This window comes from Microcaecilia unicolor, chromosome 1, assembly GCF_901765095.1.
Source record: "Microcaecilia unicolor chromosome 1, aMicUni1.1, whole genome shotgun sequence".
Taxonomy (NCBI): domain Eukaryota; kingdom Metazoa; phylum Chordata; class Amphibia; order Gymnophiona; family Siphonopidae; genus Microcaecilia; species Microcaecilia unicolor.
In genome coordinates this window covers 462,598,780-462,624,726 of record NC_044031.1, presented here as the reverse complement: position 1 = coordinate 462,624,726, position 25,947 = coordinate 462,598,780, and the positions used below count along the sequence as shown (strand labels likewise).

Below are 25,947 nucleotides of genomic sequence, written 5' to 3'. Positions count from 1 at the left end.
TCTGGAGCAGATATGTTTCTTTGTACGTATCAGAGACTGCTGCGGGAGACCTACTTCTTTGAGTGCTTGTGTGGTGGGAGGGTGGGGGGGGGTGGAGGGGGAAGGGAGGTGAGGGGATAAAATTCAGAAACTATGGATCAGAGGGGGGGAGTTGATGTCCGTTTTTGGTATTTAGAATGATGGGGAAAAGTTATTAAGTTTGCATTTTGCCTTTGTGTATTCTGTTCTGATCTGTATTGTGCTTTGTTTTAGCGCTTTTTGATGCACTTTGATGTATGTAGTATTGTGATTCTCTGATTCAATAAAGATATTTAAAAAAAAGATAGGTGGGGATGACTTAGGTTTTGTTAAGATGATTATGCTTAATGCTTTGTCATGACATAAGTTATTTGGTAACATGACAAAGTAAAAAGTTATAAAAAACAAACAAACCATCTTACCCTAAATTCTTCTTTGATTTGGCTTGAGTTAGTCTGAGGATCCAATTTGTTCATTTCATAGTACACAGACCTGACTTGAGATGCTGGAATAGATGTGTCTCCACAAAGGCAAGCTTCCAGTATTGCATCATGGATGAACACATACTGTTCCTGTTGGTCAAAAGCAAAACATATAAAAGGCTTGATAGCTAAGAGCATGGAAAATAATTATTAAAGTTTTATTTAATATTTAGCTTGTGCCTTTCCAATGGTAGCTGAAAATGTAAGCCCCAGATGGCTTACAATCTGAGTATATCCGAGCAGGGGCGTAGCCAGACACCCAATTTTGGGTGGGCCTGGGCCCAAGATGGGTGGGCAGAAGAACTCCGCCTTGTCCCACAAGTGGTCTCTCCCTCACTCGCCTGCATGTCATATGGTCTCTCAAATATCCTCCCACCCCTGCATACCTTTTAAATAGCAGCTTTTCACCGGCAGCGAGCAGCAACTAATACACACTGCTCAAGCTGACCCCACATCCTTCCCTCTGATGCAACTTCCTGTTTCTGCATAGGCGGAAGTATATCAGAGGGAAGGCTGTGGGGCTGGTTTGAGCAGTATGTATCACTGCAGGCGAAGATCTGCTGTTACAAGGTATGCAGGAGGAACAGTTTGTTGGGCGTTTCGGCTGGTGGGGCTTGGAGATCCTGCCATCATAGGTGTGCTACCACTGGGTGGCCTGAGCCCAAAATGGATGGACCTGGGCCCACCCGGGCCCACCCTTGGCTACGCCACTGTATTCGAGGCAATGCAGGGTGACTTGCCCAAACCAGAAGGAAGGCTGTTCTCTCTGGTTCACATCCTGCAGCTCTAACCACTAGGCTACTCCTCCACTAAAAAGCTAAAAGCCAAATTATCTGATCCCAGAAATACAAACTCTAAGGTCTCCTAATATTTTTCAATTAAAATCCTCCCTGCAATACTACCCTTGCATTTAAGTTAAACCCCCACCCTGCAAAAAACTAGATACCTATTTTCAAAAGGATTTCACTCATTCTCTGCCTGAAGCTTAAAATTTTTAAAACGTGGGCACATAAAGACACAATCGATCTTTCTGGACACCATTTTATGCATTTTCCACTATATTTTTAACAGCAAAATAATCATTTTCATACATGTAACTAGGAGTGACATATATCAAAATGGCATGCCTGTGATATTTGTGATGCTATGTTGATTTATGCAAAGTAATTTAGGACAGCATTTCTTACAGAAGACAAACTGAAAGCAATTGCAAATTGCTTCGTGTAATCTTGGGCAAGTCATTCAGGTCCCGATGCTCAGAAGCAAATGGGCACTAAAAGCCATTACTGCCCACATTTGCTAGCGCAGAATGCACAGAGGGCTGTTGTGCGGGGAACAAGTGCACCAAAGGAAACCTCAAATAGCATGCCAATACTATTTAAATTAGGTGATTTTTTATTCCCTCCAATGATCAACAAAGAGCACCCTGAACAAGGGTGCCCTTACCACCAGAAGCCTAATGCCAGCTCTGAGCTGGTGTTAGGTGTCTGAAGAGGCCAAAACAATTGCACCTTTCTTCCATCCTGATGAACGCTTACCTTCCACTTATCCAGAAAGGCAGATTTGAGCAGCTCTGGCATAGGGTTACCATATGGCTCCAGAAAAAGGAGGACAGATTGAGCCAGTCTAGGTTTTACTTCCATTGCTTTCAATGGAAGCAAAACCCAAACTGGATCAATGTGTCCTCCTTTTTCTGGAGCCATATGGTAACCCTACTCTGGCATAGTTATGACGCTGGTTCAGATAAACTTGCTATACTAGAAAGTTAAAATTCCCCCCCCCCCCCCTTTTTATGGGAAGCAAAGCGCTTCCTCCCCCTGGCCGTGTAGGGTTCCTTCTTGAGCACTAATCCTTGCATTGACATATTTCCTATTGGAAAACTCGCACATATGACGACAAATGCCCAGCACTATGCTGAAATATATAAAGGAAAACAGAGCGATGTACTAGTTGGAATAAACAGGAGTTCTGTTGTCCAGATTTACTCGTGAATACTAACTGTTATATCCTCCACACCAAGAAACAATACTATTCAAAATAAATGCAAGGGTTGTTGCATGAGACACTGGACAGCCGGCATTTCTTCCTCCTCCCCCCCCCCCCCGTCATTCTAGGCATGCACTCAAAAGCTGTGTTTAACGCACAACTCTTGAGCACATGCCCCAGACACCATCCTCCCTAACTTCTAAGCAACTCCCTGATGTTCAATGCTATGAGCGTGCCTATATTTGCATCTCGTTAGTGTTGAGCATTTGGGAGTTGTTCTTCTGCGCTGATCTGGAAGTATTTCTCCGGTGCTGTTCAGTACAGTGCCAGAGTTTTGAGCATCTGCCTCTTACAGCCCTTTTACTAAAGCTTAGAGTGCATTTACTGACATTAGTGCATGCTAAAAGCTGTGCATCCTATTTTACATCTATGGGCCACATGTCACTTAGTACATGCTAAACTTTATTTAAAAAGGCCATTTAACTTCACTGCCTCAGATACAAATCTAGATTGTGAGCCCTCCAGGGAAAGAAACTACATAGAGTACCTGAATGTACCTGCTTTGATAGCGTTCAGGTGGGTATATAGGAAAAGAACTAAATAATCACTATTGGCAAGACTACTTTAATTAGCAGAAATGCGTTCTATAAATATATTTCATTTTTTTTTATTTACAAAAATAAACTTCTCATTCACAAAACAGCAATGTCTTTGCTTCTGAATAAATTAGACCATTCGTTGAGCAAACAGAAAAGTCTTGGCCTCACCTCAGTCTGTACCATATTGACTCTTCGAGACCGGAGCTCCCTCACGCAGTTATATATGTCTACGACGCCTTCTCTCTCTGCCATGTCCAGCATTATATCAATGACAATGAAGCAACCCGTTCGACCTGCGCCAGCACTGACAGCAGAAAATACCATCAAGCTCTAAACAAAGACTCAAAAAAGCAAACCAGAATACTCTGATGATAAGGTGACCTGTGAGGCAATGTGAATCTCAGGAGCTGGCATCATCAGATAATAGGATGTGTGTTGCCTAATGGTGTCTACTAATGAAAAAAACCATCCAAAATGTGGGGTAGTTAAGGAGTAATTTTTACATACTACAAGCACTATTTATTCATGTTAGAAAACAGATTTCTATCTCCCGAGGACTGGGTTGAAAGTTTTTGCTTTAAATGCAGCTTTTGTGGAAGAGATGGACATTGAAACAGCAAAGCAGCATGGTGAGGACTGCATTTAAAGAGACTTTTGTTGAAAGTTGGTTTTTGTGCTGCAAGCTTGAAACCAGTATTTGTGTGGAAGGTCAGTGAGAGCATAGGAGCCAACTTTTCAAAATGACTGGGGTGCTAATCCCACTGGGAATTACCCCTCCCTGGACACAGTCAAGGAATTTGCTTAATACTGAGGGTGCTAAGCACACACTGCACCTGCAGAGCTGGCCCCATGAGTGGGAGAACCTGGCCAGTATATACCAAGAGGGTAGGGGACCTACTCCTTTTCCTGTCCTGATCCTAGGGTAGTGGCTTCCCAATCTTTTTGTGGCTGTGACCACATGATTGCAGTCAAATAAAATTATGTGACACCCTGGAGGTGCAAAATGATGATATACCTATGGAGAGCCCACCTAGGTCGTGACCCCAAAGCCAAGTTTTGTAACCCCATTTGGGGTCCTGACCCACAGATTGGGAAGCTCTTCCCTAGGGAGACAAGTGATACGAAAGAGTTGAAAGAAAAGTGTCTTTTTTCAGCTTCAGTGCTGCTTGCAATATATTTTGTCATCAGCTGCAGCTGAGCACTGAAGCTAATTTAGTACACACTGCAGAGTGAGAGAAAAACTCAGAGCCGCAGAAAGAGTGCGAAAGCACGCTGAAAGGAGAGGAAAGTTTTGAATAAACTTTGAGAACTATTAAACTCCTCAACCTGAAATATTTCTGACAGACATTCTTTTGTTGTGATGGACATTACTGCATTATAAGTACATAAGTACTGCCATACTGGGAAAGACCAAAGGTCCATCAAGCCCAGCATCCTGTTTCCAACAGTGGCCAATCCAGGTCACCAATACATAGCAAGATCCCCAAAAAGTACAAAACATTTTATACTGCTTATCCCAGAAATAGTGGATTTTCCCCAAGTCTATTTAATAATGGTTTATGGACTTTTTCTTTAGGAAGCCGTCCAAACCGTTCAATGGAAGCAAAACCCGGACTGGATCAATGTGTCCTCCTTTTTCTGGAGCCATATGGTAATCCTAAATAAAGAGGGGGAGAAGAGCTGAGAGAAACATTGGGAAAGGAATAAGGAATTGAAAGAGAGGCAGGGGAAGGAAAGAGAATAGCCTCTGAGAGCTGGAAGACATGGGTTGTGAGGGTAAGAAAGGCTGAGGGAAGAGATATGGACTGTGAAAGGGAGAACAAAGCTGAAGTGAATGGAAGCTGGGGAGGGGGGCATGCATGGGCTGTCATACAAAGAGAAGAAGGTGAGGGGTGGGCTGAAAAAATAGAAACAGAGGAGTGGAACTGTGTGAAAGAGGAGGGGGCTGATAGGGGAGATAGGATGAGAAAAGGGTTCTGATTACAGAGAGGATCAAGTTGGATGGAAGAAGCACTAAGGAGTGAAGAGAGGGATGGAAGTGGCCTGAGGGGTGAGACTAGGAAGAGAAAATCAAGAACAAGCAAAGAAAGAATATAATTTTCACATTTTTGTGCTCATGGATTGAATCTATCAGCTTCTCCCCACAGCTGGACAAGTTCATTAGAATCACTGGGTGGGCGATATAATATTGCTAATTGGGCTGGGTCAGTTTTGGGAAGCTGCTCTTTTCTTTCAAGCTTGCGGTTTATGGGGTAAATATGGTATTTCATTAGAAGGATGAGGATAGGGAAAGGGAAGGAGGTTGTGAAAGCATGGAATACCATGAACTGGAAATTTCCCTTTTAAAATTTACTTTCTCTTGACAGCTCTGATATTGAGAGGGGCTATGGTCAGGGATTGAATTTAGGGGGAATGGAGAGCAGCACTGCTCCCATTCCTCACAAAAATAAAAAATATTATTCCCTTATTATATCCCACAGGAGGTAGAAATGGTGGGGGCACTGGGTTATGTGAGCCTAAAGAAGTAGCAGACATAGGAGCCAACTTTTCAAAATGATTGGGGGTGCTAAAAAATTTTTTTTTTTTACAGGTGGTGCTTTTCCCCCCCTCCATTCATATCCAGCAATTCTCCTTTCTCCCCTGCCCTCTCCTCCATTCATACCCAGCAATTCTCTCTCCCCTACCCTCCCCTCTCATTCATGTCCAGCAAATTTTCCTCTCTCCCTTGCCCTCCCCTCCCTCCATCCATGTCCAACAAGTCTCATCTCTCCTCTGCCCTCTCTTCCATGTCCAGCGATTTCTCCTCTGTCCCCTCTCCTCCATGTCCAGCGATTTCTCCTCTCTCTCCTCCATGTCCAGTAACTCGCCCCAAACACCACCTGCCCCTATTCAGCACCCCTCTTCTGAGTTCCAGGCCCCCCTCTCCTCCAAGTGCAAGTCCCAACCCCAGCCCTCGTGGAAACAGGAAATGAGGGCGGGACCAGAGCTGAGAGAGAAGGGAAGGCTGAAGCCGAGCCTGCTCACCTTTCACTGCTGCCGGGACCCGAGGTAAGATGGGTTTTAAATTCTGGGTGGCAGGAAGGCGAGGACTGAGGAGGGAGAAGAGGGCGGGTTAAAATATTGGGGTGCTCGAGCACCCACAGCACCCACGGAGTTGGCGCCCATGATAGCAGAGCAGCAGCAGAAAGGTGATGGGAGACCATTGGCTTTGGGGGGGGGGGGGGGTGAGGGAAGGGACATATTGTCTTACAAACTCTGTGTGATTCCTGGTTTGGCTCCCTGGCTTTCCTCTTTCTTAATTGCTGAATCCTTGTTTCCCTCTTTGCTCTTGGGGGGGAATAGGGGGGCTCAGCAAACAATGTAAGGGAGCTATACTCCTTCCTGGCACCTATTTTTAGTTTTTAAAAAAATATTTAGAAGTGCCCCCTAGGGTGCCCAGTTGGTGTCCTGGCATGTCAGGGGGACCAGTGCACTAGAAATGCTGGCTCCTCCCACGACCAAATGGCTTGCATTTCACCGGGTTTGAGATGGCCGGGCCCGGTTTCCATTATGGCTGGAAAACGAAGCCGGCCATCTCATGTAAACCCGGCGATCCTGCTCTAAACCGGGCGATCGATTTAGCTGGCCCCAACCGTATTTCGAAAATACGGTTTGCTCCGCCCCTCTGCGAAGCCGGCCCCGAAGATGGCTGGCGCCGTTCGATTTTGCCCCTCCACGTCTACCTGTGAGTGGTGCCACTAATACGTGTAAGTAGCAAAGCTGTGTCTTATACATGTATGTAACATTACTTATATGTATTAACTCCCTAGTGATACCACTACTTTTTTTTTTAATATGTTCTTTGATGCACTGACTTCAATTTTGTGCAGTGGCAAATATATATGCTTCTTTGGCAGCAATATACAGATTTTATAACCTGCTCCATATTTGCCAGGCCTTTTATAAAATACTAGGAAAAAATGCCCGTTTCTGAGCAGAATGAAACGGGCGCTAGCAAGGGGCCCCCTCCCTCCGTCCCTCGAAGCTACTTGCCTTGTTCGCTGTGGGCCGTTTCGGCCCTCGAGTGTCAACAGCTCCGCCCTCGACGTCATGACGTTTTGACGCGTCATGACATTTTGACACGAGGGCGGTGCAGACACTCCAGGGCACACCGGATATCTCGGGCGCCTCAACTTCCGTGGAGGCTTCAGAACGTTGGGGTTGCCTTTTATATATATAGAAGACTAGTGTAGTTCTGAGCACACAGACTTAAATGTCTATTTTCTGACCAATCTATATAAAGTTATCCTTCATATCTATAGAACTGTGATTTTAATTAGTAAACCGAGCAGATCAGAGGTAAGTCAGAGACACAGAAGCTGGTAAACTACAGCCTCAAGAAATAAATAAAATTTAAAAAACCCACCCCAAAACAATCATTCTGAGTCTGCAATTCCTATGCTTTGCAATTTTGGGAATATTCTATGATATTGCTGCGTGCTTAATGGTCTTGGCTGTAATTTTCTGTTCTTGGCAAGAGTATTCAATCAGGTGTCAGTCTGTTCTGTCCTGTTAAACTTGAACAGATGATTGCAGAGATTTAAACCATCAGCTTTGAACAGGACAGGCAAGAGGATAGAACAGCAGGAGGAGGAGGTGTTATGTGTTTCATAGAGGAAAACAGGGGAGAAAAGAATTTCAAAACAATGGGAGGAAAAAGGAGATGGAACATAAAGGTAAAATGCTATCAGTAGACAAAGTCCATCTGCAGGGTTTGTGAGTTTTTGGAATTTATTTTAAGAGTTTCAATTCAACTTCAACATATTTCTTACAGCAGTACTAGTACCCAGATTGCCCACTACCATCTTCCTTATTAACTCTACTGTTTTATATTTTGATTTTATTCCTAGGTCTTCAGGTCTCTGAACATAATATCTTTATATCTACACAACTGTTTGAAATTAAAAAAAGAAAGGCTTTTGTATTTTAGTGATCAACACCTCTGCTTTGAAAAACAATCTCCTTTTATTCTAATCTGTTTCCCTGTGACTATAGTGTTCAGACAGTATTTCTTCATTACCTGTATAAAGCTGGTGTTTTGTGTACATGGCAGGATTGATAAGGCACACAAGTGGGTGATGTCATCTCATGGCAGGCCAGAACTGCTCTCCCAGAGCTCAGAATGTAAGTGTAAAGTTCTGAGCATACGCAACTCTTTCCACACAGTGGTGTCCTCAGCTACTTATAGGCAGATGATCAAAAGCAAACACTGGCGCTAGAGGCTGTTAGCGCCATACTAGCGCCGGCGTTTGCTAGTGCCCCATGATTAGAGCCCTCGAGCGCGTGAAACAACGCGCTCGAGGGCTCTTTGCGCAAGTAGCATGCAATCACGATCATACCTAAACTTACATTGCCCAAATTGCAAAGGACTTAAATACAAAAATACTTATGCATCCAGCTTCTCCTACATAAGCGAACAACTTTGGAATGGACTCCCAAAAGCTGTGAAAACAATCCATGACCACCTAAACTTCAGGAATCACTAAAAACCCACCTCTTCAAAAAGGCCTGTCCCACCAATCCAACGTAAATCCCCCACACCCAGCAACCGGCATAACCCAATGATCATACTGGACAATTTACAATCTTCATTCCCTTGACCCTCATGACGCCTGATTCATACCTACCTCACCTGACCACAATATAACCTTGTATTGTTATCAACTGAATTGGGAAACGCCTTTACGGTACTATGTAAGCCACACTGAGCCTGCAAATAGGTGGAAAAATGTGGGATACAAATGTAACAACTAAAACTAATGCATGCTAAACAGGGCTCAGCACATTCATCGTCAATGATCAGCAGCCGGCTCCGAGCTGGCGTTAGGGTTTGCAGATCATTGGGGAGGAATGGTGAGCCCTGTCCAGCATGCAGTTGCATGCTGGCAGGCCCCCGTTCCTCCCCAAAGCAAACCTGCCAAGTGCCAACAGGGGGCTGGAGGTCCGGTGGACCTCCGGTCCCCCAGATGATCCCCCCCAAAACCCTGGTGGTCTAGCCAGCCAAACCCCCTCCCCCTCCCACCCAGCAATCCCTGGTGGTCCCTGGTGGTCCAGCGTAAAAGACAACCCCCTCCCGGCCCCCCTACCTTAGTTGGAGGAGGGAGGTAGCCTGCCTCCCTCCTCTTCGTTGGGTTGATGACGCCGCAAAATGGCGGCGCCCAGCACCACCCAGTGCATTCTGGGATGTGCTGGGCGGGTCTACAGACCATATAAGGGAGCAATTCCCTTATATGGTCTCTAGCCCCGCCCAGCGCATCCCAGGATGCACTGGGCAGTGCTGGGCGCCGCCATTTTTGTGGCCGAAAATGGACGTGCAGCAAAGTTAAAACCAGTGTGTGTCCATTTTTGGCCTGAGACCTTACCGCCACCCATTGACTTAGTGGTAAGGTCTCACATATTAACCGGGTGGTAATCGTCAGCGCATGTACCACCGGGTAGAAAATTTCTACTATGTGTGTTTTGGACACATGTCAAAAATAGAAGTACTGCCTGGGGCGTGCGCATTAGCTGGGTGGTAATTCCAATTTGATGCATGTTGTATGTGCGCAGGCACCCATGTGCCTTAGTAAAAGGGCCTCTTAGTGTGTAAAAGCAAGGAGACGTTCACAGGAGAGGAGCATGGGTGGGGAAATGGCAGGGCCAATATTTATGTGCATAACTTAAGCACACGTATTTAGGTCTGGTTTTAGGTGCCTAACTTGGTGCAAATTTTAGTTGCAAGAACAGCATGTGAGCGTATTCTATACACTGCACAAAACTTTAGGCGTAGTTTATAGAATACTGTAAGTTATACTCTAAAGTGCCACATTTAGGTGTGTGTATTTATACTTACTATTGGCATTGCGTAAGTGGGAATGCTTAAATGTAGGAACATAGATGCCAACTTATGCTAGTATTCTGTAACAGAATCTTGGCACCCATATATAGAATTACCCCCAAATTCTATATATGACGTCTTAAGTTGTGCACGCCAATTTGGTTGCATGGCCAAATTACACTCACAACTTAATTAACAAGCCAAACAGCGCCGATAATTGGTACTTAACAACCAATTAGCAGCACTAATTGGCCTTAAATAGAATTAATGCACACAACTTTCTAGGTGTATTCTATAATGCGGTGCACGCAAATTCTAATGCGCATAGTCAAAAAAGGGACATGGCCATAGGCATGGAATGGGCGGGTTGTGGGTGTTTAAAAAAAACCAAAACCAACAACTATGTGCACTATTATAGAATACACCCGATCTATTTGGTTCACAAAATTTGGCTGTGCTCCCATACTGTAGCATTCTAAAACAAAGTATCACTTCATTATCATGGGGCACATCAGAAATGAAGAAGGAACAATTAACTGAAACCTTCAGATTAACAGAGCAAGAAACAGTAGATTGCGTTAATGTTTCTGTGTCCAAACCTCTTGGGCCTCTGTGCAGGCAGGAAGTATTTGCCTTAAGCAGTGCTCTGAGTACAGTGGTGGTGATCACCTCATGCCTTAGGTAGCCTGGTGTACTACTACTGCAGGAAGAAAATCACGAAGGAGATCCCTGACTATGGAGATGTTCAATCCAGTTATTTCAATGGGCTATCACACAACCATACAGAACATACAGTTTTCCAGTTCATGACTGCAACCCCTACAGGTGAAGCAGAATGGATGGAGGTCCTCAAGGTGGAAGTTTCCCACATAGAGAAGACACAATCAAAAAGATGACATCCCACACACAAAAAAATGTGTTTGCAGTAACTTGACAGTATACTGATCAGGCATTAATATGATTGATGAAGGAATACATTTTTTTTGGGGGGGGGGGGCAGCTCTGTCATATGTCCATTTGGCAGAGTGGAAGAAACAAAACTGAGAAGCTAAGGAGAATGCGGCACATGCTCAGAGCTTTATACTAAATTCTGAGATCTGGGAGAGCAGTTCTGCCCTGCCTTTGTTGGATGATGTCACCAACTTGTACGTCTGACTTGATGCTGCTTGTTAACAGAAAATAATCTGATACATTTTGCAAGATCTGATGAGGGTTACACTGCCAAAGTTCTCCTTTTTAATTAGATTCGTAAGTGGTAGTGCCTAAGCTGAAGAAGCTTTCAAAAGCTTTAAACATCATTCTTTCATGGTAGAAGAAAAGATATGGTTCAGCTGTAAACTAGATTAGCCATATAATTTTGCTAATATTTCTGTTCTGAAGCAACATTTCAGCTTAACTCACAAAATTTAGCTATACTGGTGTGCAATTTTTTTTTTGGTATATGCAGTGACCCTAACATAAATTCCAAGCTAAGATATATTTTTCTGGCATTCCTTTTTAATGGGAGTCTAAACTCAAAGGAGAGACAAAGAAATCCATAAGATTTTAGCTTCCACAAAATTGTCAGCATTTTTAGAAAATGTTTACACATTTCCAGTGTTTCATGAAACTGGAAATTTTGAGATCTCAGAGACCATTGCAAAGACTCCGATTAATCTTTTATAAAGCTTACCTGCAGTGCACGACAAGTGGCCCTGCATTGGGCGGGCTTTTAGATTTGACTTGGCGTACAAATCCTAGAAGACCTGTAGCATGGTATGGCACACCATGGTCTGGCCAGCCAGTGAAGTGAAACTGACGTATTTCTCGAATTTCATGTGCACCCCTCTGTCCATTAACAAAATGTAAGGTAGAGAAAAAAGAAATAAAATGTTTTATAACACCTTTAGATTACCATATCCATCAAATGCATAATTACTAAAACAAGTTGGAGCAAACAATGCATGAATTTAAATAGCAATTACAAGAAGTATAGAAAAAAATGTTGAAAAAGAACTTGGCACCTCTCCCACACTCCCACTACTGTTACAAAAACAGCAATAACCAAAGAAAAAAATGATTCACAAAATGGATAGTGTTTTTACACTTTCAGCAGTGAAAGTTTAAAATGCATTTTGAACAGCTTCACATTTAATGGAATTGCTCCAGCAATGTCTGAATAGGATGACATCACCAGTAAAGTACTAAATAGAATTCTGTCATATGAGGAGCTTAAAACTATGTGGTGTATTTATAAAATGCAGCATGGTAAATTACTCTGGGCAAGTCACTTAACCCTCCATTGCCCACCGCATTGAGCCTGCCACGAGTGGGAAAGCGCGGGGTACAAATGTAACAAAAAAAAAACCAAACAATGCCACTCCTGCTCTAACACTGAAAGGTCTGATACACATATAGCATAAGTATTGCCATACTGGGAAACACCAAAGGTCCATTAAGCCCAGCATCCCATTTCCAACAGTGGCAAGATCCCCAAAAAGTAAGGAAAGCAAAATGGGCCTTCCATTGGCTAAAATGAGGAACATTCTGGGTCCCTGAAGAGTCTTTCCCTCATATGATGCAATGAGGGGAGGAGATTAGCACATGAACTTTATTGTAGACGTTAATTTTATATATATATATATATATATATATATATATATATATATATATATATATATATATATATATATATATATATATATATATATATATAAGAGTGAAGAAAGTTAATATGAGAAAATTAAGCACAAAGGTTTGTCAACTTTGTTCTAAAAGTGCAGGTTGTGAGCAATGCCTCCTATATTTATTTAGATTTTGCTCTCAAGGTTTTCAGGAGTAGCTCAAGGTGAATTACATTTAGGTACACTGCTGGGTATTTCTCTGTCCCTGTAGGGCTCACAATCTAATGTTGTACCTGAGGCAATGGAGGGTTAAATGACTTGCCCAAGATCACAAGGAGCAGCACTGGGGTTGAACTGGCCACTTCTGAATGTCAAGACTGGTGCTCTAACCACTAGGCTACTCCTCCAATCTTGGCAGTAACAACGCCCCCCCCCCCCCCCCCACCAAAAAAAACTATATCTGCCAGGGAGCAGCTATATATTCCAATGTTGATACACTGGAACATACACTTGCATTACCCCCCCCGGGTGCAGCGTTGTTGTCGTTCCCCCTGTGCATCATCTCAAGACCCCCCCCCCTTCGGGTGCATTGCCTCTTACCTTCTAGGGTGCTGGAAGCTGCCACGCAGCTGTCAGCTCCACCGGTTCCCTGCTCCCTCTGCCCCAGAGCAGGAAGTAACATCAGAGGGAGAAGGGAGCTGGAAGAGCCGACAGCCATGCGGCTGCTCCCTGCACCCCCCCTGCAGCGTGCACCCGGGGCGAACAGCACACACCATCCTGCCCTTGGCACGCCGCTGGCATTACCTTTCTAGAATTGGGGAATACACATGTAGATTTTGTTCCTGTCCCCTTCTACAGATTGCAGAAAGGCACATGTAATACCTGCATATATCCTGAATAGGGCTTCTAAAACACCAGTTCAAAGAAAAGTACAGAATGGAGGCAAGACTTAATTCAGGTACAGCAGGTATTTCTCTCTCTGGAGGGTTAAGAATTTTAGTTTTTGTACCTGAGGTAATCGGTGACTATTAAAACAAGTTGCATGCACTAAGGCACAGAAATCACTTTTAACTGGTTAAAATATACCGGTAAATATTTTTAACTACTGCTGAATATTATGGGGTTCATATTCATAGCGATTTAACTAGCCAGAATCAGCTCCTGCCTGGTTAAATTGTTATGTGGGGCTATCCGCTGATATTCAGCGGCACTAACCTGTTATCATCACAGACCGCTAAAGTGAAAGCTGGCTATTTTGTGGCTGGTCCGGGGGTACAGTCCACACTTATGCGGTTAAGTACAGATATTCAGCACTTAATCGCCTAAGTTAAGCGGTTAAATCGGACCACATAAATCACAGTCCGATCTTTTTAGTGTTGAATATCACACTTAACTGCATAGGAGACAGCTGACCACATAAACCCAGATATTCAATGCCAGTGCACGATATGGCCCAGCATCAAATATCTGGGAATAATGCTTCCGCTGCCTAAAAATACGCTGCCAGCTGAATATCTTCAAAAGGGAAATACCACCAAAAAGGTGGAAGTACGCTAAAATCCTACGCAAGGAAGTGTACAAAGCAAGGAGTAGGAAAGGTTGGCTCCTCCAAGAAACCGGAGTAGACGTATATTGAAAATCAAACCTTTATTCCAAGAAAAACAGTGACAAACTTGACTCAACCCAGCTGCGTTTCGGCGCTAAAGTGCGCCTTCATCAGGAGTCTTATAGTGTATAGCTGATTGTGTATATTCGATTATCTGTTATAAGATGCTGTTATATAACATGAGATTTGGGTATTATCCGATGTCTCTGCCAAAGGGATCTCCATGGTGCGTGAATCACTCCAGTAAATCACTTCAGTTTATTTTTTAATGTCTAATGTATATTTTTAATGTATGAAAATCTGTATCTACAAAGCAGTTGGCTAAGTAAATAAGGGCCCTGTTTACTAAGGTGTGTTAGTGTTTTTAGTGTGCCTACACTTAGCGTGCACGCTAACCACATAGGCACCTATAGGGATATTGTAGGCACATACATGGTTAACGTGTGTACATGGTTAACACATGTTAAAAATGTTAATGCGCCTATAACGCTACTTAGTAAACAGGGCCCTAAGAGCGGTAGGATTCATGATACTTTAATTACAAAATACATGGAAATTAAAGTACAGTCAGATTCACAGGTTGATAAAATGTGCAGGAATAATAGTATCCATGAGGAATAGTTTCTCTTAGAAGAAAACAATGCAATAAAAAAAAATCATAATCTAACAAATCCTCCCTGTGGAAACATACTAAAGATTAAATATACAAATTAATTGGGAAGATTCTAATGATGTGATATTTCCAAACAACCTGTTCCTGGCTCAGTACCAAAGGACTCCAGTCAGACAGATAATTAAAACTAGAGAGCAGTCAAACTCACCATTCCAGTACAATGGATAGAAGGCTCAGAATTGGTGCTGCTTGTGTAAACACCGAAATCGAGGGAACTCAAAGCTGTACACTCCAGTGACTTCAAAGATCAAAATGAAGTCAAATCCAAAAACAAATAGAAAAGCAATCCATCTTTATTTGACACCCTACAGAATGAGAGGATCAGAGGGTTTGATTAAGATGGATTGCTCTTATATTCGTTTTCACATTCTATGGAGCCATCGAGGTGTGCTGCTCTGAGCTCCCTTCCCATCAAAATTGCAGCCTTCACCTTCTTGCCCATATACTGTACTCCAAAGGGAAATTCAAAATCTAGTGGGTAATAAGAGGCACATTAGGGAATCATAAGGTGGACATACACAGTTGAGATGTAAAGACATAAAAAACATATATCTTTAAGCCTGGTCCCACTCAATATAGTTCAGGATGCCAGCTAAGCTCTTTGGGGTAGGTACTCAGACTAGGATTCACAAAAACTCAGCTCTCATGAGCTGAACACAAGCTGGGGCTGGAGAGATGTCTGGTAAGCAAGAGGGTATCCCACCCTGTTCTCTCAGGAACCCATACTTAGGAAAATAAATCAAGCAGTCATGGCAGATGAACTTCAAAACTCTTTACTGATTCAACATGAAAAGGAAATGAACAGTTCATTTAACAGTCCAATTGAACTAATATTTATAGTTCATAGATAGAAAAGGTCACATTCACTTAGGCTTCATCATAAGTCTGTCCCATCCCAGACCAGTGGTCCCGCTTAAGGCAAAGCAAAGTCATACCGAGAGTGGAGCTCCTCCACACCCACTCTTCCCCCTGCCTGAGGTGTCTTTTTCCACCAAGCACTCCTTTCTCACATGCTTGGCTTCCCACTCATGAAAACTGATGCTTATCGCTCTGCTTCTGAGCAGATGCTAAACCTAGCCTGCCTTTGCAGAGATCCGCCTCCCCAGGTCTGGGATTCCCACTTGGTGCTCAGGGTCTTGGCAGGAGTTGGGTAATCAAAGACCCTACTCTAAAAGTGCTCAACATTATTTCTCTTTTCACCCTGCCCCCTCAGGCTGGACTTTCTCCATGTCCACCCACTTTAGGCTGCTCTGCTAGCTCCCATCATAGTGATCCCCAGGAGATCCTCCCACACCCTGCTCTACAGCAGAGGCATCTCCTTGGGATTTAAAAATTAAAAATATTAACTTTGTAGAAGAAAATTACAAGTATGAGTTCAAAGCTGAGTTCAACATTCAGGGGCACAATGCTCGCTGCCTTCCATCGAGTCTAGCTTTGCTATGGGAATGGTAGATGCTCGAGTTAGATGGTGAAATTCCCATATGATATTCAAGACAATCGGAGTGTTCAAGGAGAAGACCTTCTACACACATAGGGCTAGATTTTATATATGGCGCCTGAAAAATCGGCGCAGGAAAAAATTATGCCTAGGCATATTCTCTAAAATATGCCTAAAGTTTATAGAATAGATCTAAATTTCCATGTGATATACAGAATACACTGAGCAGCTCGCCATGTGACTAAATTTGGTCGTGTCAATTTAGGCCATATTTTACTTGGTGTAAATCCTGATGCCTAAATTAAGCGCAGATCTGGTGTATTCTATAATAAAGCACATAGATTTTAGAGACGCCCATGCCCCGCCAATGGCTATGCCCCTTTTCAACTATGTGACCTAGAATTTAGGCGCACCATGTTATAGAATACAATTGGGCCCTTGTTTACAAGGCTGCCGATGCAGTAATGCTGACACAGCCCATTCACTTTGAATGGGCTGTGTTGGCAGTGCTGTGCGAGTTTGTAAACACGGGGTTAGTGAGTTGTGCACGTAAATCTCAATTAATGCCAATTAGTGCTGATAATTGCTTGTTAGCATCCAATTAACAGAACTGATTAGCTAGTTAACCAAATTGGTTATGTACATTGTTATAACCTTCGGTTTCCTTGTGGACTTTCAGGTGCCATATATAGAATCCGGGGGATAGGGGGCAATTCCATAACTGGTTGTCTCCATTTAAGTGTCCAGAAGGTATGTGGTAGGGGTCGTTCTTCAAAAGAAAGTAGTTGCCTACTTTCTTTTATAGAATACTAGCATAATTGGGTATTAACGTGCCTAACATTTAGGCACTTGCAGTTATGCCAGCCATAGCTGGCATTAAGTGTTAGTACTTAAGTGCGGCAGGAATACACGTAACGTATAGTTATTCTCTAAGTTATGCATGACCACTGCAGGCACAGGCAGCTCCTTGTGACTCTGGGCAAGTCACTTAACCCTCCATTGCCCCAGGTACAAATAAGTACCTGTATATAATATGTAAGCCGCATTGAACCTGCTATGAGTGGGAAAGCGCGGGGTACAAATGTAACAAAAAAAGAAAATAAAATGATAGTGGGAGCATCACCTATGTCCCGGCCATGCTCCGCCCATGGGTGCGCCCTTTGAACATAATAACAGCAACAACAACAACAACAACAATATGTTCAATGTAAATCAAGTGAGTATTTGCAGAACAGTGGTACTTTTACAACAGCTAGCTAAATTTGATTTAAAAAAAAAGGAAAGGGAAATGATATACCGCCTTTCTGCGTTTTTTGCAACTACATTTAAAGTGGTTTACATAGTATATACAGGTACTTATTGGTACCTGTGGGCAATGGAGGGTTAAGTGACTTGCCCAGAGTCATAAGGAGCTGTACTGGGAAATAAACCCAGCTTCCCAGGAGCAAAGTCCACTGCACTAACCACTAGGCTACTCTTCCAGTCCAATAAAAAATCACAATGAAGAAAAAACCCAACATTCATATCTCTTTCTGGAGAAGAGCCACTTTGAGCTTTGGTATTAGCTATGCAATCATATCTGCCTCCCCTCCTTCACTTCCCCCTCACAGAAAAGTAGATTAAACAGAGAAAAATGTCCTTCCTTCTCCACTCCATCACAATCTTTCTAAACAGATAAATCAGAGATGTATTTGGTCAGTGACATTTTGATTCTTTCTAAAATGGATCCATTAACAAACTTGATGGCTCTCAATTTGCCTATGACCATCAGTGTGGCTAATAGTAAAAAAACACAACATAGAGAATAATTTAAGATACTTTTAAAGTTCATGTTTGTAAATGAGGGCAATGTAAGTAAAATTCAAGGTGAGGAATTGAAACGTTACCTTTTCTACTGCAAATGTCCGAATCACATATTCAGCCAACAGCTCAGTTTCAATTAGGGTAACTTTAACATCTTTATAGATTTCGGTGTCATCTGGCCAGTATTTGCAGCACTTGACCTTTTTGAAACACAAATGAAGAAAAAAATAAGCTCTTCATATTTCTGAAGACGACTGTGGTACCGATTGGCAATGATTTGTATAGTTCTGCTCATGGCATCACAGGAAGTTCCCACTGTTTTTTGTGGAGTTGCCCACAAACTTATTTCAGGGGACTCTTGATGACTCTTGCTTATATGTGATCGACCATCATATCAGAGGCAACAGGTATTTGGTTATAACAGCTTTCTTGCCTCTCAAAATTGAATCAGTGGTCCTCAAATTTCAAAAATTACTCGGGGGTCCTTTTATAAAGGTGCGCTGAAAAATGGCTTGCGGCAGTGTAGGCGTGGGTTTTGGGTGTGCGCTGATCCATTTTTTAGTGTGCCTGTAAAAACAGCCTTTTTAAAAATTTGTGCCGAAAATGGACATGCAGCAAAATGAAAATTACCGCGCATTCATTTTGGGTTTGAGACCTTACCGCCAGCCATGACCTAGCGGTAAAGACTCATGCGGTAACTGGGCAGTAATGACCTACGGGTGCCAAATGCCATTTGTCGTGTGTCCGTTACACGCGCCCAAAAAGAAAAAATATTTTTCAGACGCGTGTATCAGACACGTGCTAAAATGAAATTACCACAAGAGCCACGAGGCAGTTGGGTGGTAACTTCATTTTGGCATGCGTAGACACTTACATGGCTTAGTAAAAGGACCCTTCAGTGTATAATGTGCTCTATCCCATGTGCCTGAATTCAGACTTTTTAACAAATAATACAACACTTATCTTCCAATCTGAATTATCCCCCCAAACCTTCCAATGTTCAGTTACTTTTACCAATCCTGCTTTTCTTTCACCTTTTAGCAGGACTGGTGAAAGTAGCTGAGCATTGGAAGTATTATAATTTGTGAGACAAGAAAACTAACTGTTATGACCAAATAGCTGTTTGCCTCTGGTATGATGGTACATCACATATGAGCAATTGGTATTTTTTTGGATTTTGATTTGTGTTCCAAATCATACCTTAATGGGATCTGCAGGACTCTCATTGCGGGGTATATTTAATAAACGGCATCCATGTCCATGCATGTTCTGCAGCAACACGCCACATACAGAGCCAGATGGGTGGGAGGGAAAGGTTAGAGAAATGGCTGAGCAACAGATTTAGGTAAAAACACCAATGAATATAAGTCTGGAATATGATAAATTTAATCTTCTCTAAAATACTGCAGCGACAAGCAGGATTGCAGACTTGGCTTTCCTAGATAGGATTTATGCTTTCTCCCTTGAAGGTCTATTTGCTTATGAACTATATGAGAGACACCGTTATCAATTACACTAGAATGAGTCACTAGTTAGTGCTTAAAATTAATTTGTACATTAACACAGAAGCTACTGAAGGAAACAGCTATCCATTCTCTCTTCTGTAATATTAAAAGGGTATACACAAAATTAAAAGAAAGTATAATATCAAGCAAATTCCTCTAATCTTTAGTGTTGTTTACAAATAGAACCAGATTCAAATTTTTCCTCTAAATTACTAATTTGTGACAAATGACCTTTATGGGTAAACTAAACATGAGCAGACAAATTCATGCCCAAAAGAAACACCAATAAGCTTTTCTATGTGCCAGGGTCTCCCACATCAGCCCTGGGAAATCCATAGTGAATTCAGGTTTCAGGATATCCACAATAAATATGTATAACAACATAAGAATAGCCGTACTGGATCAGACCAGTGGTCCATCTAGCCCAGTATCCTGTTTCCAACAGTGGCCAATCCAGGTCACAAGTACCTGGCAGAAACCCAAATAGTAGCAATATTCCATGCTACCAATCCCAGGGCAAGCAGTGGCTTCCCAATGTCTACATCAATAGCAGACTATGGACTTTTCCTCCAGGTACTGGTCCAAACCTTTTTAAAACCCAGATTTGCTAATTGCTGTTACCACACCCTCTGGCAACGAATTCCACAGCTTAACTATTTGTTGAGTGAAAAAATATTCCCTCCTATTTGTTTTAAAAGTATTTCCATATAACTTCATTGAGTATCTCCTACTCTTTGTAGCATAGGCGCCCCGTATAGGAGGCTTGGAGCCCAACCGTGACCTTCCCCTGCTATCCCCACAAGCACAGGGCTCATTCCCTCCCGACTCAGCTCCCCGACCGGCAGCCCTCCTCCTCTCCGTTCCTTCCTCCCTCCCACGTGTCTTTTACCTTCCGTGCCAGCGATGTCAGTGAGGAAGAAGGCACTGCAGGCTCACCTCTGGCTCCAGCTTCTCCCTTCCCTCTTCACACAGTGTCCCACCTTCTCTGATGATGCATTTCCTGTTTCCGCAAGGGCGGGACACTGTGTGAAGAGGGAAGGGAGAAGCTGGAGGCGAGCCTGTAGTGCCTTCTTCTTTACTGACGTCACTGCCACGGACAGTAAAAGAGTTAAACGCTTGGGGGGGGGGGGCAGGAAGGAACGGAGAGGAGGGCTGTCGGGGAGCTGAGGGAGGGCAGGGGGGGAGAGAACAGATCACTGGACATGGAGAGGAGGGGAGGGCAGGGGGAGAGAACAGATCGCAGGACATGGAGAGAAGGGGAGGGCAGGGGAGAGAACAGATCACTGGAGAGGAGGGGAGGGCAGGGGGAGAGAACAGATCGCTGGACATGGAGAGAAGGGGAGGGCAGGGGGAGAGAAAAGAGATCGCTGGAGAGGAGGGGAGGGCAGGGAGAGAGGAGAATTGCTGGCCATGGATGGATGGAGGGGAGGGCAGGGGGAGAGAAGAGACGTTGGACATGGATGGATGGAGGGGATGGCAGGGGAGAGAGGAGAATTGTTGGACATGGATGGATGGATGGATGGAAGGGAGGGAAGTTAGGAAGGAGATACACATGGATGGAGGGGAAGGAAGGGAGGAGAAATGCTGGACATGTATGGCGTGGAGGGGAGGGAAGGGAGGAGAAATGCTGGACATGGATGGAGTGGAGGGCAGGGAAGAGAGGAGAAATGTTGGACAAGGATGGAGGGAAGGAAAGACAAAGGAAGGAGATGCACACAGATGGAGTGGAAGGGAGAGAGGAGAAATGCTGGTCATGGATGGAGGGGAGGGAAGACAGAGGAAGTAGATGCACATGGATGGAGGAGAGGGGAGTGAGAAGAAATGCTGGATATGGATGGAAGGGAAATTGCTGAATGTAAGGGCTGGATTGGAACACTTTGAGGGCATATGTTGAAACTGGAGAAAGGATAGGGACAGGGCTACAGATGGTAGACAGGACGCATAAGGACACAGAAGGATGGTGGACATGGTAAGAGAAAAAATATCAAATGGAAAGAAGACACTGCATAAAACAGAAGACACTTTGAACAAAGCTAATAGAAAAACTAAATGCTCAGACAGCAAAGGTAGAAAACATTTTTTATTCAGAATTTATTAATTGGAATATGTCAGCTTTTGGAAATGTGCATCAGTGTGATATTTTGCATGCAAGTTTCAATTTTTCTAGTATTGCTGCATGCTGAGTCTGACTACTTGAGGTAACTTTCCAGTTCAGTATTTTGCCTTCATATCTTTTGTGTCATGTGTTTTTCATGCGTGATCAAGATGCAGTATTCTGCTAGCGTGTAGTATTTGCAGCCCTTTTTGTTTTGATTTGTTTTTTTTTTTGTTTCACTGGTACTGGTATACTGGTGTTTTAGAGCCCGGTGTAATTATAGTGCTGCCTTTCCACGCATAAGGTTGTAGCTCATCCTGTCCTTGGAATTAGTGCTGTTATGGTTTGGTAAGGTTATGACTGTGTTTTTGCACAAGTTTGTGTATAGTATTTTGTAGTGGAGAGATCGTGTGTTGGCCTTACTGAGGTGGCATCAAAACATCAGAAAGGGTGTAGAGCCTAAATCATGACACACTACCTCTTGAAGGATCTACATATGGTCGTTAATAAAAGGAGCTCAATGTGAACACTATCCACCCTAAAAGGGTGTTTTGTGGCTCTACATGAGAATTGTGATATTATGATCCCTTGTTTCAACTTGTTGACAGTCTGCATTTTCCATATGGGTGGTAAATTGGTGCATTAGGGTCTGCCCAATGTAATATTTATGGTACAGTAAGGTTCTGAGTGTGTTTTTGCACAAAGTTGTGCATAGTGTTTTGCAGTTGAGCAATTGTGGTTAGTATATGCTTTGAGCAACCACTTTATTCTTTGACATATGATACATATCTAATATCTAAATTTAATAAAAGGTATTAATTGTGACTATTTTATTTTTACTTATTTTTTTGTTTGTGTTGTCACACAATTATGGTTGTAAGCTCGGCCCCTGGCCCCACCCCTAACCCCACCCCCTTTAGCCTCCCCAAACAGTTGGGCCACTGACCGCCTATGCTTTGTAGTTTCTGAAAGAGAAAACAAATCAATTCACTTTTACTTCTGTGTGCATTGGAGACCCATCATATGCAAATTTATTTCATGCATATTCATCCTAAAAACCTAACTGACTATTGAGTGTCCAAAACAGGTTTGGGAGACAATACTATGTACAGAATGATCTATTTTAGACACTTAGCCCTCGATATTCAGCCCACGGTGGTCAGCATTTCTGTAAATCTTCATTAATGTTCAAAGTTTGACTCCAAACTTACCTATGTTTTCCTTTATACTTTCGTTGAGAGGGCCTAAATTCACATTTACAAAATAATAAAACTTACATATAGAAATACTGCATATGGAAATACAGTTAAAAACTAACACTTAAAGTGACTATAAAACTAGCATCATTCATTTTTATAATCCAGAAGTTGTTTCCCTTAAAAATATATTGGTGTTGTAAACTTCCTGTGTACCTGCTACTGACCATGTAGCACTTGCATTCTCATGAGGTGCACATAACAGGCAATGAACAGGCAGCAGCTACCAGCAAAAGGCAGTACCCATTGAGGAAAATTAGTCAACAAAATAATCAGTCATACCAGTAGCTCATGGTTTGTTGTGGCATATTTTTCAAGATTCTACACAGAAACATAGAAAAATGAAGGCAGATAAAGACCATTTGGTCTATCCAGTCTGTCCATCTACACCATCTACTATCCTTTCCTCTCCCTTAGAGATCCTATGTACTTGCCTCAAGTTCACCACCTTTTCCTTGAAGAAATATTTCCTCAGGTTACTTCTGAGTCTGTCATCTTTCACCTTCATCCTATGCCCCCCTCAATCCAGAGCTTCCTTTCAATTGAAAGAGACTCACCTTCTGAGCATTTTTACCATGGAGGTATTAAAACGTCTAAATCACATCTCCTCTCTTCCTTCTTCCAAAGTATATATATTGAAATCTTAAGTCTGCCCCCATACATTTTATGATAAAAGGGAAAGGGAAAGAGGATGGGATTTGATATACATTTTATGATGAAGACCACTGATCATTTTATTAGCCACTCTCTGGACTGAGTCCATCCCTATTTAAATCTTTGGTGAGATTGTTATTTCTTATAGTAAACCAATCACTAAAGAATGGGGTTTTTAAAAAGCAAGTGGGGAGGATTACCATGTCTCCATTACTTTAAAAATGCTACCCTGAATAATCAGTTGAGTTGTAACTACCGTCCAGTGCTAATTTGCCTTCTGTCACAAAAGTTGCAGAAGTGATAGTCGCTGATCAATTGCAGGAATTACAAAAGAAAATAAAGGTTCAAATAACATACAATATAAAATCACATAACAAAAGAGTAAAACAACAAAATCAAGCATTTCCAATCAGGTACTTCCTAAAAAGCCATGTTTTCAAATAATTTTGTGCAAATTTGGTATAATTTTGCATAACGTTTCATTTCTCTCTTATGCAAAAACTCTATTTTCATTGAAAATCTTTCACATTGTTTTAAAAATCAACACACTTCACCTTTGTAGCTGGGAGTCTTGCATACTTTCCTGTTCAGTCTTCCCCTCCCCCATTTATGGCACTGTAGTCCCAATGCAGAGTTGATGCATTTGGCCCTTTAGAGCTATAACTTGGGAACCTAAGGGCTTCTTTTACAATGCTGTGCTAGTGATTCCCGTGCGGCAAATGAGAGGAAGCCCAATGGAACTGAATAGGTTTCCTCTCATTTGCCGCACCGAGAATCAGTAGCGCAGCTTTGTAAAAGAGGCCTTAAGTAAGCAATGGAGAGGTTCTGAGGGATAATCTCAGCAAACTCATCCTTCTAGTTCTCTAAGCTATCAAGGGTTCCCTATGCTGCTGAGCAGCAGTTTGGGGTTGGGGATTCAACATTTAGTGAAATATAAATAAAAAAGATACAAAAGGGAACTAGGTTAAACAAAGTATACATAACACACACTCAAAGGCGGTCGGTGGCCCAACTGTTTGGGGAGGCTAAAGGGGGTGGGGTTAGGGGTGGGGCCAGGGGTGGAGCTTAAATCCATAATTGTCTGATAACACACAGAAAAAATAAATAAATCAAAATAAAAGTCACAATTAATACCTTTTATTAAATTTAGATATTAGATATGTATCATATGTCAAAGAATAAAGTGGTTGCTCAAAGCATATTCTAAGCACAATTGCTCAACTGCAAAACACTATGCACAACTTTGTGCAAAATCACACTCAGAACCTTACTGTACCATAAATATTACACTGGGCAGAACCTAATACACCAATATACCACCCATACGGAAAATGCAGACCGTCAACAATATGAAACAAGGGATCATAATATCACAATTCTCATGTACAGCCACAAAACACCCTAATTCATGTTTAATGTGGGATAAAATGCCATAAATAAGTAAATAAATATAAACTTTTAATGTTGAGCACCTGATTCTCAAAGTGTACATATTCCAAACACTATAATGAAAATAAAATGATCTTTTCTACCTTTGTTGTCTGGTGACTTTTTTTCTGATCATGCTGGCCCAGTATCTGCTGCTATCTGTTCTCAGTGCAGGTCAGGAAGTCATCCTCCTTAAATATCTCCCTGGCAACACAGGCCACCTCCAGCCACCACCCCCCCTCCCCTGCTCTCCCCAGCAGTAAGGTAAACAAACCATAAACCAATTTCTACAATTGGTTACACAAGGCTAGAGGACTTTCACTGCAGCTCCTGCTGTGAGGATGGAGGTAAATCAACAATTTAAACCCCTCAGAGCACAGCAGGGGAGGCTTAGCCTGTCCAAGCCTCTTATACCGGGCGCCTATGCACACACTTATTTATAAAAATATAAAAAAGTAACATGGAGAAAAGTTATCAAAGTGGGTTACTGTTAAGATGTACCATTTTATTGTTATGGTATGGGTCATACACTTGATATACCGCCTTTCTGTGATACAACTGTTGCAGGAATTGATGCATGAATTACCCCTATTGTTAGCAGAATCTGTGGTACTTCAGGAGTCAAGCAGCACACACCAGAATGAGGGAGAAATCTTCTTTATTTGCCAGCAAACAAAGTAGGACATCAATTCTAGCTCTCTTCTCTCTCTCTCTCAGCTCTTTGTGTCTCGTGGCTTCTGTCTCAGCTGCTTCTCTTCTTCTGCTGTCTGTCTTCCTTCAGCTCTCTTTCTTCTGTCTGTTCCTTCTGACGTAAGCTGCTTCTACTCCCACTTAAATACAGTCCTAACCTCTAGCCCCCCTTACTTTCCAGATGGTAAAGAATAGATTGGTTACCTTGCCTCAGCCAATCATTACTTTAAAAATATCAGTTACATAGGTTTGATA

General features: G+C 42.6%; 1 protein-coding gene across 12 annotated transcripts in view; it reads right to left on the bottom strand.

Annotated features, from left to right (window-relative positions):
- The window catches only part of PTPRM (protein tyrosine phosphatase receptor type M), a 1,370,833-nt gene that overhangs the window by 57,260 nt on the left and 1,287,626 nt on the right, over window positions 1-25,947 (bottom strand). For all 12 annotated transcript variants that reach the window (XM_030213239.1, XM_030213256.1, XM_030213265.1 and 9 more), the window contains 4 exons: window positions 18,148-18,264; window positions 11,614-11,768; window positions 3,254-3,389; window positions 441-590 (listed from right to left, as the gene is read on the bottom strand). In XM_030213239.1, coding sequence (XP_030069099.1) covers window positions 441-590; window positions 3,254-3,389; window positions 11,614-11,768; window positions 18,148-18,264 — 558 coding nt within the window. The remainder of the gene's footprint in view (window positions 1-440; window positions 591-3,253; window positions 3,390-11,613; window positions 11,769-18,147; window positions 18,265-25,947) is intronic.